Source organism: Lethenteron reissneri, chromosome 48 (genome assembly GCF_015708825.2).
Source record: "Lethenteron reissneri isolate LAM-NWPU_2019-01 chromosome 48, ASM1570882v1, whole genome shotgun sequence".
Lineage (NCBI taxonomy): Eukaryota > Metazoa > Chordata > Hyperoartia > Petromyzontiformes > Petromyzontidae > Lethenteron > Lethenteron reissneri.
Genome location: NC_083826.1, coordinates 1217507 through 1228575, shown reverse-complemented (window position 1 = coordinate 1228575; position 11069 = coordinate 1217507). Strand labels below are relative to the sequence as shown.

At 54.1% G+C, this 11069-nt stretch overlaps 1 protein-coding gene across 1 annotated transcript in view; it reads left to right on the top strand.

Moving 5' to 3' along the window:
• Positions 1–2355: 2355 nt before the first annotated feature.
• ADAMTSL2 (ADAMTS like 2) overlaps positions 2356–11069 on the top strand; it is a 45182-nt gene continuing 36468 nt past the window's right edge. The window contains 3 exon segments of the mRNA XM_061571742.1: positions 2356–2508; positions 3825–3928; positions 4880–5031. Of these exon segments, the coding sequence (XP_061427726.1) occupies positions 3833–3928; positions 4880–5031 (248 nt within the window). The 5' untranslated portion in view covers positions 2356–2508; positions 3825–3832.

Below are 11069 nucleotides of genomic sequence, written 5' to 3'. Positions count from 1 at the left end.
GCCGCCACTCGGGAGTGGCTCCGTCTAGAGGTGCTCGCTAACGACGCTTGCTCCAGCGGTCGTCTGAAAGGGAGGCTCTGTGAGCGAGCGAGCGCGTTCCGTGTTGGCAGTAAGCAATGAGGTGTCTCACGTGACTCCGTGTGGACGTAGCCCCCCCCTGGCCCCCCAAGGCCCACAGGTGCCGCGTAATCCATTGTTTAGCCACGACACGAGTGGCCGTGTGGGTGAGAGAAGTAACACCCCCCGCCCCCCACCCCCCCACCCCCCGGCACCCCCCACCCCCCGCCCCCCCCCCCGCGGCGTAGCGTCACCGCACGAGGCACTGGGATGCTGCTGGATACTTCTTGATGCTACCCACGTGACCTGCGTACGCATCCCGCGCGCTATCGCCGATTGTGCTTTAGCATATTCCATTTATTACAACGCGATCTCTCCATCATGCGATGTTCTTCAGGAATGCAACTACCGCGTTAACTACCACGCTGTAGGGTAAAAAGAGTTACGTTGAACTTCTTTCGCGCCGTACGTAGCCGACCAGGGTGCGGGGCATGGACAACAAGCCAAACACAAAAAGCGGTTGTCAAGAAATGAGTTTTGAATCTCCAGCGGCTTCCTAATATCGGAAGGGAAGAGCGTTCCAGACGGCCGCAGAAACGGCGCATCTGAAAGCGCCGCGCGACGCGGCGAGCGCGAATTGGGAGCGGTGGCGCAGCGGTGGCGCAGTGGTGTTTGTGCGCCGCGCTAAGAACCCGCGCCAGCCCAGTTCGATTGCCGCTCACGGTCACCAGCCAACACCACCGCGCACAGCGAGAAGACGCCACCGCTCCTGCTCCGGTGAATCTCGTCACCGCTCGTCACGTCAAACATTCTCCCGCACGGAGGACAATCGCGAGAGAGTTGAACGGGAACTGTGAGCGGCGTGGATGTTTTTTTTCTTTGAAAGGCGACTTATGTAAGAGCTGGCCCGCTTTGCCAGCGACTTGCTTGGCCAGACGCGCGCGACCCTCTCGAGCGGCGGAGAGCTGCTCCAACACAACAACTCCGTGTGCGTGACGCCGACGGCTCACGCCAACTTCGTTGGAGCGCGCGCGTGTGTGAGTGTGTGAGTGTGCGTGTGTGAGTGTGCGTGTGTGAGTGTGTGTGTGAGTGTATGTGTGTGTGTATGTGTGAGTATGTGAGTGTGTGTGAGTGTGTGTGTATGTGTGTGAGTGTGTGAGTGCATGTGTGTGTGTGAGTGAGTGTGTGAGTGTGTGTGTGAGTGAGCGTGTGAGTGTGTGTGTGAGTGAGCGTGTGAGTGAGCGTGTGAGTGTGTGTGTGCGCGTGAGTGCATGTGTGTGTGAGTGAGTGTGTAAGTGAGCGTGTGAGTGCGTGTGTGAGTGCGTGAGTGAGTGTGTGAGTGAGTGTGTGAGTGCGTGTGTGAGTGAGCGTGTGAGTGAGTGAGTGAGCGTGTGAGTGAGTGTGTGAGTGAGCGTGTGAGTGTGTGTGTGAGTGATTGAGTGTGTGAGCAAGAGTGGCAGTGGCGTGCAAGAAATTTGATGATTCTACTCTCTCACTCCCTGCAATCTCAACTGTGGGGGGAGCGGTGGCGTAGCGGTTAGCGCGTTGCACTACGAACCCGGCCACCCGAGTTCAATTCCCTCTCACGGCCAACACCGGCGACGATTCACTGAACCGGCCCCGGCTGTGTAAACATCGCTGCTTAGGGAGACAAAGACGTCCGCGCGTGCTGATGCAGCCACCCGGCCCTCTGTGTGCCGCCGCGGTCTTCAGAGGTGCTGCTCACTGACAGCGCTTCCCCCCAACAACCTGTGAAGGCTGTACGGGGGATCTTTGTCTTTGTACTTTGTTTTACTCCCCCCCCCCCTCTCTCCTCTCTCTCTCCACCCCTCCTCGAAGCTGAACTTCACCCCCCCCCCGCCCGCTCTTCCACGTGACGCACGCCGCTGATCAGCTGCCGTGCGGCGTCGTCACTGGGCACGCTGCGCCGACACGAGGCACACGCGCGGCTCAGCGGCGGCGCTCGCTGAGGCTGCGTGGAGCCGCTGCTGCTGGTGCTGCTGGTGATGCTGCATGGAGCTGCTGCTGCCGCTGCTGCCGCTGTCGGCGTCGTCTTGTTCATAACCCCAGTGAGCCGCTGGTGGTGGTGGTGGTGGTGCTGGTGGTGCTGGTGGTGCTCCTGGTGGTGCTGCTGCTGCTGGTAGTAGTGGTGCTGCTGGTGGTGCTGCTGCTGGTGGTGGTGGTGCTGGTGGTGCTGCTGGTGGTACTGGTGGTGGTGCTGGTGGTGGTGGTGGTGCTGGTGGTGCTGCTGCTGCTGGTAGTGGTGGTGGTGCTGCTGGTGGTGCTACTGGTGGTGGTGGTGGTGCTACTGGTGGTGGTGGTGGTGCTACTGGTGGTGGTGGTGCTGCTGGTGGTTGCTGGTGGTGCTACTGGTGGTGGTGGTGGTGCTACTTACTGCTGCAGCTGGTCCCATCCCGTAACTGGGGGATAACCCACCCACCCGTCTCTGTCGTAAGTTTGAAATGTTTACCAATTGTTTATTGTAGTATTATTATTAATGTCCCGCTTGTCACTGCGCGTCCGTGTGTTGTTGTTAGTCTGTTGTTGTTGTTAGTGTGTTGTTGTTAGTGTGATGTTGTTGTTAGTCTGTTGTTGTTAGTGTGTTTGACGGAGTAGGTAGGTTCCTCGCTAGCAGAATTTGCCCCAACAGCCTCTTAAGGGCTCTACGGGGTAGCTTTGTCTTTTGGCAGATTCCCCCCCCCCACTCACCCCTCCCACTCACCATCCCCCCCCCCACTCACCATCACTTTGTGTCTTTGTGTGTGCGTTCCAATGTGTCAGTTTACATATATGGTTGTGTCTTTGTGTGTGTGTGTTCTACATACACACAAAGACACCTCTCCCAATCGGTGGTGGGGCAGTTGTGGAGAGAGTGGAGAGTTTCCCATACCTGGGCAGTGTGCTCATGAACGGCTCCGGTTTAACAGCAGAGGTCTCACTCCGAATCAGTCGACCGGCAATATCTTTTCATCGGTTGCGTGACGCTGTGTGGAAGCTACCTGGTCTGTCGCTCCGCACGAAGCTTCAGGTCTTCTCGGCCACAGTCATTCCCTCCCTTCTCTACGCTTGCGAAACGTGAACCGGTCCTGGGGTCTCCCCTTGGTCGACTCGGCCATAAATAAGTACCTGGTGCGGTGTGTCAACGTCGGCGTTGACAGACACCACGGGTGACCCGGCACGGTGCTGGCCACCTACCCCCGTTGTGTGCCGCGCCGGGTTGAATTGGCGAGTGTGTGACGCTAACGGCACTTGCCCCCGCAGTCTGCTCAAGGCTACACGGTGGATCTTTGTCTATTTCTTTGGTCCTCGCCGAACGGATTCGTTGTGATGAGGTCGCGCTCGTTACGCACACGAAGTGCTCGCCGCAGATGAACCGCGACACGTCGCAGATCCCGTCAAGGAGCACGAACCATCATCACGCGAACTCTTCCTGCGGACATCCTCGCAAAAGGGGCTCTTTGGCTGCTGCCATCGCACAAAGACGGCGGTCACTGCATCGCGCGGCGCTTTCAGATGCGCTTGTGCGGCCGTCTGGAAAGCTCTTCCCTTCCGATATTAGGCAGCCACTGGAGCTGTGCATGTTTAAATCGTCATCATCTAGGTTGACAAACTCATTTCTTTAGATTCTTGTATTCAGTCTGTTGACCGTCCCCCGGACCTGCGATTAGCACGTACGGTGCGATAGAAGTTCAACGTACGTGCCGTGTGATGTGCCACATGGAGGCTTCATGAGGAACGTTTGTCCCTTTTGCTGCTGCTGCTGCTAGAATCCGGCATGGGGCTTCTCACCGGCTCCGGAGTCCTCCTCCTCCTCCTGGGCCTCCTGCTGCACGGGGCTCACGCCGACGGGCTCGGAGGACACAAACTGCCGGTCGGTGCCTCATCGCGACCACCATTCACCATAACGACGAAATGTGTTATCGTGTTCCACATTGACGGTGAGCGTCGATTCGTTCTTGGTGGCGCCCGCCCGTTCACTCCGCCTGGACGACTCTGGGCGCTGTCGCCCGCGACGGTCCACAGCGCCGCTCGTAGGGGCACCCCCAGTGGCAGCTGTCCCTGGGTGGCGCAGGGTGACCGAGAGCCTCGCCAGCAAAGTGGGGATTAGTCTGCCAGTAGGTGGGGGGATAGTTGCCGCGTGTCGTAATTTACAGTGTTATTTTTTTTCAAATTTGGTACATTTTTGGGATCTACAAGTCCACTTTGTGGAGCAGGCGCGTGTTTTATTAATAACCAGGGTTCTCCACCAGATTCAGAACGCGATCCTCTGCAACAGGCGGCGATCACACCACCACTGTGCCACGTCACTGCCGCTGATTATGATGATGACGACGAAGTTAGAAATGCCTCTGCTGTGTCTGCTCCCACGGGTTACTGCTGATGATGACGACATTGATGATGATGATGATGACGACGGTGATGGCGAAATGAAAATGTTGCTGCTGTTGCTGTTGATGATGATGATGGGTCACTTGAATGGATCTCAGAGGTAGCTCTGTGATATCAACTTCCCTGCTATTTACGGAAAATAACAAAAGTTCGTCTGTGCTGCTGCTAATTTTGATGACGGTGATTCTGATGACAGTGATCATTATTAATTATGGCACAATTTTGCAAATACAGCAGTGGTCCGGTTATCTGTGGTCCGGTTATCCGTTGTCCGGTTATCCGGTGTTGGCAAAGCATGGATCACTCTTCGGCTATTCGGCCGCTGCCCAATTCCAGTACGTACGCGTGTGTGTGCGTGTGTGTACGTTGAACTTGTTTTTCGCACCGTCCGTAGCCAAGCGCTCTAACCGGAGGTGCGTCCTCGTTCCGGCAGGAGGGAGACGACAGCTCTCCGTCGAGGACACAGCTGGAGGCGATGGCGCAGTGGTGGGGCGAGTGGAGCACGTGGGTGGGCTGCTCGCGCACCTGCGGAGGAGGCGTCATGTCCCAGGAGCGCCACTGCCTGCAGCAGCGACTTGGCGGAGGGTAAATAACTACAACTATCGAACGAAAACATGATTTTTTGACCACGTAAGGCCCAGATTGAGCTGTTCAGTTATTTTTTTAAGAAGCTACCTGGGCTAACACAAATGATAGCTCAACGAAGCGGCTTTTCATCACGTGGACATTGATGTTGTTTCTAAATGTGGTAGAGAGACACCGCAAACTCCAAATATACCTGCATCAAGGTCGGGATCGAACCCACGACTCCCTGTATAGCAGGCAAGGTAATACACATCTCGCCACCGTGGCGAGATGTGATGTGTATCCAGTAGTGCGAATGGAAATAAAACATTGCGGATGTTTTATTTTTAAACACCGCCAATGTTGGCAAGCTTGAGTAATTAGTTTGCACTTGCACAGAACACTGCCGTTGTATACGACCAGGCCATCGTGTGCCACTGCCCCAGCCAAATGTCCTCGGCTCTAAATAACCGACACACACACACTCGCCTGCTTTTTAAAAGTCGTGCAGAAAGTTCCATAAATGATTGCCGGTTGAGTCTTTGGTGGACCCAGTTCTGCCCAGCACAACAATAAACAACGCACTTACACGCACACGGGCAGGTCTTGCCAAAGCACACACTTGCTTATTGAGGCTGATAAATACACACAAGACAAAGATCCCCCGTGTAGACTTAGCAGGCTCTTGGGGCAAGTGCTGTTCTCAAGCAGCACCTATTAAGGCCGGTACGGCACGCGGAGAATCGGGGTGGGGGGGTAGTCAGCACCACGCCTGGCCGCCTTTGTCTCCCCAGTGCCGATGATTACACACAGCACCAGGTGCTCATTTGACGCCCAGGATCATTTCAGACAATCATCACGTGCGTGTTGGCCGTGAGTGGGAATCGAACTCCAGTTGCCGAGTTCGTAGCGCGGCACGTTAACCGCTACACTGCCGCTCCCACACAGCAATGAACACTCACGTACACACTTACACATTTACACACGTACACATTTACACACTTACACACACACACGTACACACTTACACACACACATGTACACACACACACGTACACACGTACACACACACTTACACACACACACGTACACACTTACACACACACAGTACACACACACACTTGCACACACACACGTACACAATTACACATTTACACATTTACACACGTACACATTTACACACTTACACACACGTACACACGTACACACTTACACACACACGTACACTTACACACACACACGTACACACACACGTACACACTTACACACTTACACGCACGCACGTACACACTTACACCCACACACACACACTTACACACACACACTTACACACTTACACACACACTTACACACACACGTACACACTTACACACACACACGTACACACTTACACACACACACGTACGTGCCTGAAGTATGGAAGAAAAATAACTTCTTGAGGGAATTCAACAGCCAATACTTAATGACCAGTTCCTGCATATTTGGTGGACAGACTAATAAAATAGCAAGGGCTCTAACTACATTTTATTTCAATGTTTGAATGTTACATTACAGTCTGTGAGCGGTACCGCGCGAGCACAACGCTTTAAAGGTGTCGGCTGGGCTAAGATAGAGATGCCTTCGTGTGCTTTGAGTCCTTTACTAGGACGGGCTGCTTATTTATACACGTGTGTGAGCAACATCGATTTTCGGAACGAGATTTTCAGACACCGATGCTGTGCGTTCGTACGTATTTCTCTCCCTCCTCCATCCTCTTGATGCACGTTTCTTGTCCTCCCCCCGCACCACCGATTCGCACGGTTGGCTCCGTAACGGCGCTAAAGAAGTGTATACGTACAGACAGACCTTGAACTTCTTTCGCACCGTACGTAGCCAACCGCGCTAATCGGAGGTGCGGGGGGAAGGACAACAAACTAAACACTGAAAGCAGTTCTAAAGAAATGAGATTTTAATCTAGATTTAAAAGTGCATGTGAGGTTCATGGAGGAATACAAAGGCAAAGTGGTGTTTTTCTTCGTCAGATTCATTGTTGATTCCATTCAAGGACCAGTGCAGAGTCTATTGAAACCTTCTTTGTAGAGAAGTTCTGTCGGGCTTGAATATCACTCCGCCAACTTACGTCTCGCACTTGCTTGTGATCAGCTTCACGCAGTGTATTTTATAATCATTGCATTCGTTTATTGCCATCATCAACACAAAAAAGACAAAAAATCCCCCGTACGGCGTTAACAGGCTGTGGGGGCAAGTGCTGCTAGCGAGCACCTATGAAGGCCGGCACGGCACACGAGGGGGTGGGTGGCCAGCACCACGCCCGACCGCCTTTGTCTCCCGAGTGGCGATGTTTACACACCACGCCGGGTACTCATTTGAGGCTGAGTCGACCTACGGTTGGCTCCGTAACGGCGCTAAAGAAGTGTATACGTACAGACAGACCTTGAACTTCTTTCGCACCGTACGTAGCCAACCGCGCTAATCGGAGGTGCGGGGGGAAGGACAACAAACTAAACACTGAAAGCAGTTCTAAAGAAATGAGATTTTAATCTAGATTTAAAAGTGCATGTGAGGTTCATGGAGGAATACAAAGGCAAAGTGGTGTTTTTCTTCGTCAGATTCATTGTTGATTCCATTCAAGGACCAGTGCAGAGTCTATTGAAACCTTCTTTGTAGAGAAGTTCTGTCGGGCTTGAATATCACTCCGCCAACTTACGTCTCGCACTTGCTTGTGATCAGCTTCACGCAGTGTATTTTATAATCATTGCATTCGTTTATTGCCATCATCAACACAAAAAAGACAAAAAATCCCCCGTACGGCGTTAACAGGCTGTGGGGGCAAGTGCTGCTAGCGAGCACCTATGAAGGCCGGCACGGCACACGAGGGGGTGGGTGGCCAGCACCACGCCCGACCGCCTTTGTCTCCCGAGTGGCGATGTTTACACACCACGCCGGGTACTCATTTGAGGCTGAGTCGACCTACGGGAGGCCCAGGACCGGTTCAGACAATCGTCACCGGTGTTGGCCGTGAGCGGGAATCGAACTCGGGTGGCCGGGCTCGTCGCGCAGCGTAGCGCTAACCACTGCGCCACCGCTCCGGGTGCTTCCTCCCACATATAAACACTCACTGATTGGCTGAGAACATCTCAATACGTAGAGGACCGTGGAGCTTGGTGGTGCCGGCTCACTGCCTGGCGACTGCCTTTCCTGCTTGTCCGTGGTTCCTCCTCGCACCTCCGAGTTGTTCTGCCTCTGGAGCGACGACTGCGCACTCGCAGTTGAAATGACTGCGGTCGTGGTGATGGGTGTTCGATTCCTGCCCATGGATAACGTCAGTGGCACGTGGCATCTGAACCCATCCTGCTCCTCAGTTGGGCTGAGTGCCTGGTGAACCCGCGACTGCCTGCTCTAAAGTACGTGAACACCGGCAACGGGGAGGGCCGGTGGTGTGCTCCTGGCCACACCGTTTCCCCACGTGCTCTATTGCTGAGCCTAATAGGTGCTCGCCAACTGCCCTTTGGGGTCGTCACCTTTCCGTGCTTGAGCCCCGGTACAGCCCAGAAAATTGGCGTCGGCGCGCCGGGCGGCAGGCATTTGGTTTCGTGCCGAGGTCTGGCCACCCCTGTGGCTCTGTTGAACTCCGCGGTCGTAAGCCGCTCGGCTTTGGCTCGGCAGGCAAAGTGCCGACCGCGAAACGCGTCTGGGTCTCGTCCCCTCGGGGTGGGAAAGGTGGCAGCCCTGACTGCGCTCGCTTCAACCGCGTAAATGAGGCTACGACATCGGGGATCTTTTTTTACCTTTTGCGCGCGCGCCGTGCGATTTTGGGCATTCCTCCTCGTGAAACGTGCACGCTCTCGGGCGCGCAATCCAGGGGACGCAATCGAGCGATCGAAGCCTCGCAATCAAAACTCTGCACTGAGATCACGAGGAGCGGCGGCGGCGGCGGCGAGGGGGGTTTCGTGTTTCATCGACATCGCGACTCGCATCTCCCCGACAAACAACCGCGGGCCGATGTTCGTGACAGTCAAAACATCGCCTTGTCAGATTTGGGCGTAGTCTACACATTGCCCCCGTGCGGTAACACAACGACGACTGCTGTGTGACGAACTCGGCCTCTTGGCGTGTCTGTAATAACGCGCTCCCCGTTCAAGGTCACCAGGCGGGGATGTGAAGCGTTACCTGTGTCCTTCACGATAGTAAGCACGACGTCGCGTGCATGGACGTTGAACTTCTGTTGCAACGTACGGAGCCAACTGCGCTAAACTAAAAAACGTAACTAAATTCTATTTCACCAGGTAAGGTCCACCGAACCATGTAGCTCTTTACCAGAAGCCACCTGGCCATCACAAATGGTAGCTTGATTAAGTGGTTTATCACGTGGTAACGAAGTGGCTTGTCACGTGGTAATGTATAGCGGCCAAATGCTCTAAACACGTGACGTTTGATTTAAAATTTGAAGGGAAAACCGGAGGATCCAAAGAAAAATCTACGTGGCCACGGGGAGAGAGGAGACACGCAAACTCCAAATATACAGCAGCAGCAGGCGACAGGGTCGGGATCGTAACTCACGACCTCCTGTAGACCAGGCGAAGGAGTTAACATCTCGAGTTAACCAGGCCAGGTTGCTGGGTCCAGAGCGCAGTGCGCTAACCACTGCACCACCGCTCCATGCAGTTGCGTCACTCTGTGCGCACCGACACAAAAAAACCGTGACGCTGCACGAAGATGTTTCGTTGTCATCCCCTCAATACGCATCGGGCGCAATGTCACGCGGTCAGCGCGCGTGACGTCACGCGGCCAACGCGCGTGCGTCTGCACGTGCTCACGACCAGCTCACTCGTCAGCCGCCGCAGTGAACGCGGCTGTGCGCTCACGGGGACGCGCGTCCCAACTGCGTGCGTACGCACCCACCAGCTCGAGTCGCTGTGCGTGCCGTGGGGTTACGGAAACCCCTGCAGCCCTGGGGGGGGGCGGGGGGCGGGGGGCGGGGGGCTTGGCTAACGAGACCCCAAACAAAGACAAAGATCCTCCCGTATGTAATACACGTGCCGATGGTGAACTTCTTTCGCACCTTACGTTGCCAACCGTGCTCATCGGAGTTGTGGGGAACGACACAAAGAAGCCTCAACAGACTGTTGGGGCGAGTGGGTTGGCCACCACTACGCCCGGCCGCCTTTGTCTCCCCAGTGGCGATGTTTACACACCGCACCAGGTACTCGTTTGAGGCTGAGTCGACCTAGGGGAGGCCCAGAAACCGGTTCAGATAATCGTCACTTAGTGTTGGTGGCCGTGAGCGGGTAATCGAACTCGGGCCGCCGGGTCACCGCAGGGCAGCGTAGCGCGCTAACCGTTGCGCCACCGCTCCCCCGCTCGGGACGCTCTTGAGCGGCACTTTCAGCGTCGCTGCCCTCCACGATATTCTTAGGTTTTTTCGGTAAAGTCACGTAGGTAAAAAATTAAATTAATAAAAGTAAAATAAAATAAAAATCACGACGTTTCGGAGGCAACACAAGCTTCCGTCTTCAGGTGGAACCGTCACAGCACGACAGCTGTATTACTTGATACAGCTATCGTGCTGTGACGGTTCCACCTGAAGACGGAAGCTTGTGTTGCCTCCGAATCGTCGTGATTTTTTATTTTATTTTTATTTTACTTTTATTAATTAAAAACATTTATCTACGTAACTTTACCGAAAAAAACCTACGAATATGAATCCTTGCAGTCACGAAAGCTTCAAATCTGGATTGTGAGTCCAATGTGCTCACCATCACAGCACAACAGCATAGCCCATAGGTTGACTCAGACTAAAATGATAACTTATTTCAATGGCGTCATGAGCATCAGCAGAATCATAGAATATATATTTATATACTGGAGGAATCCGATGAGCTGTAAAGCCCTTTTTCACAGATGTCCAGTGGGGGCAGGTCAGAACGTTACAACAACAAACAGTACAACAACACGATCGGAGTTGGAAAGTGTAGGAAAGGTAAACACATCACTAAAGAACACAAAGGAAACTTGAACAACATTTGCTTTCATCAGGTAAGGCCCACTGAGCTATCAGA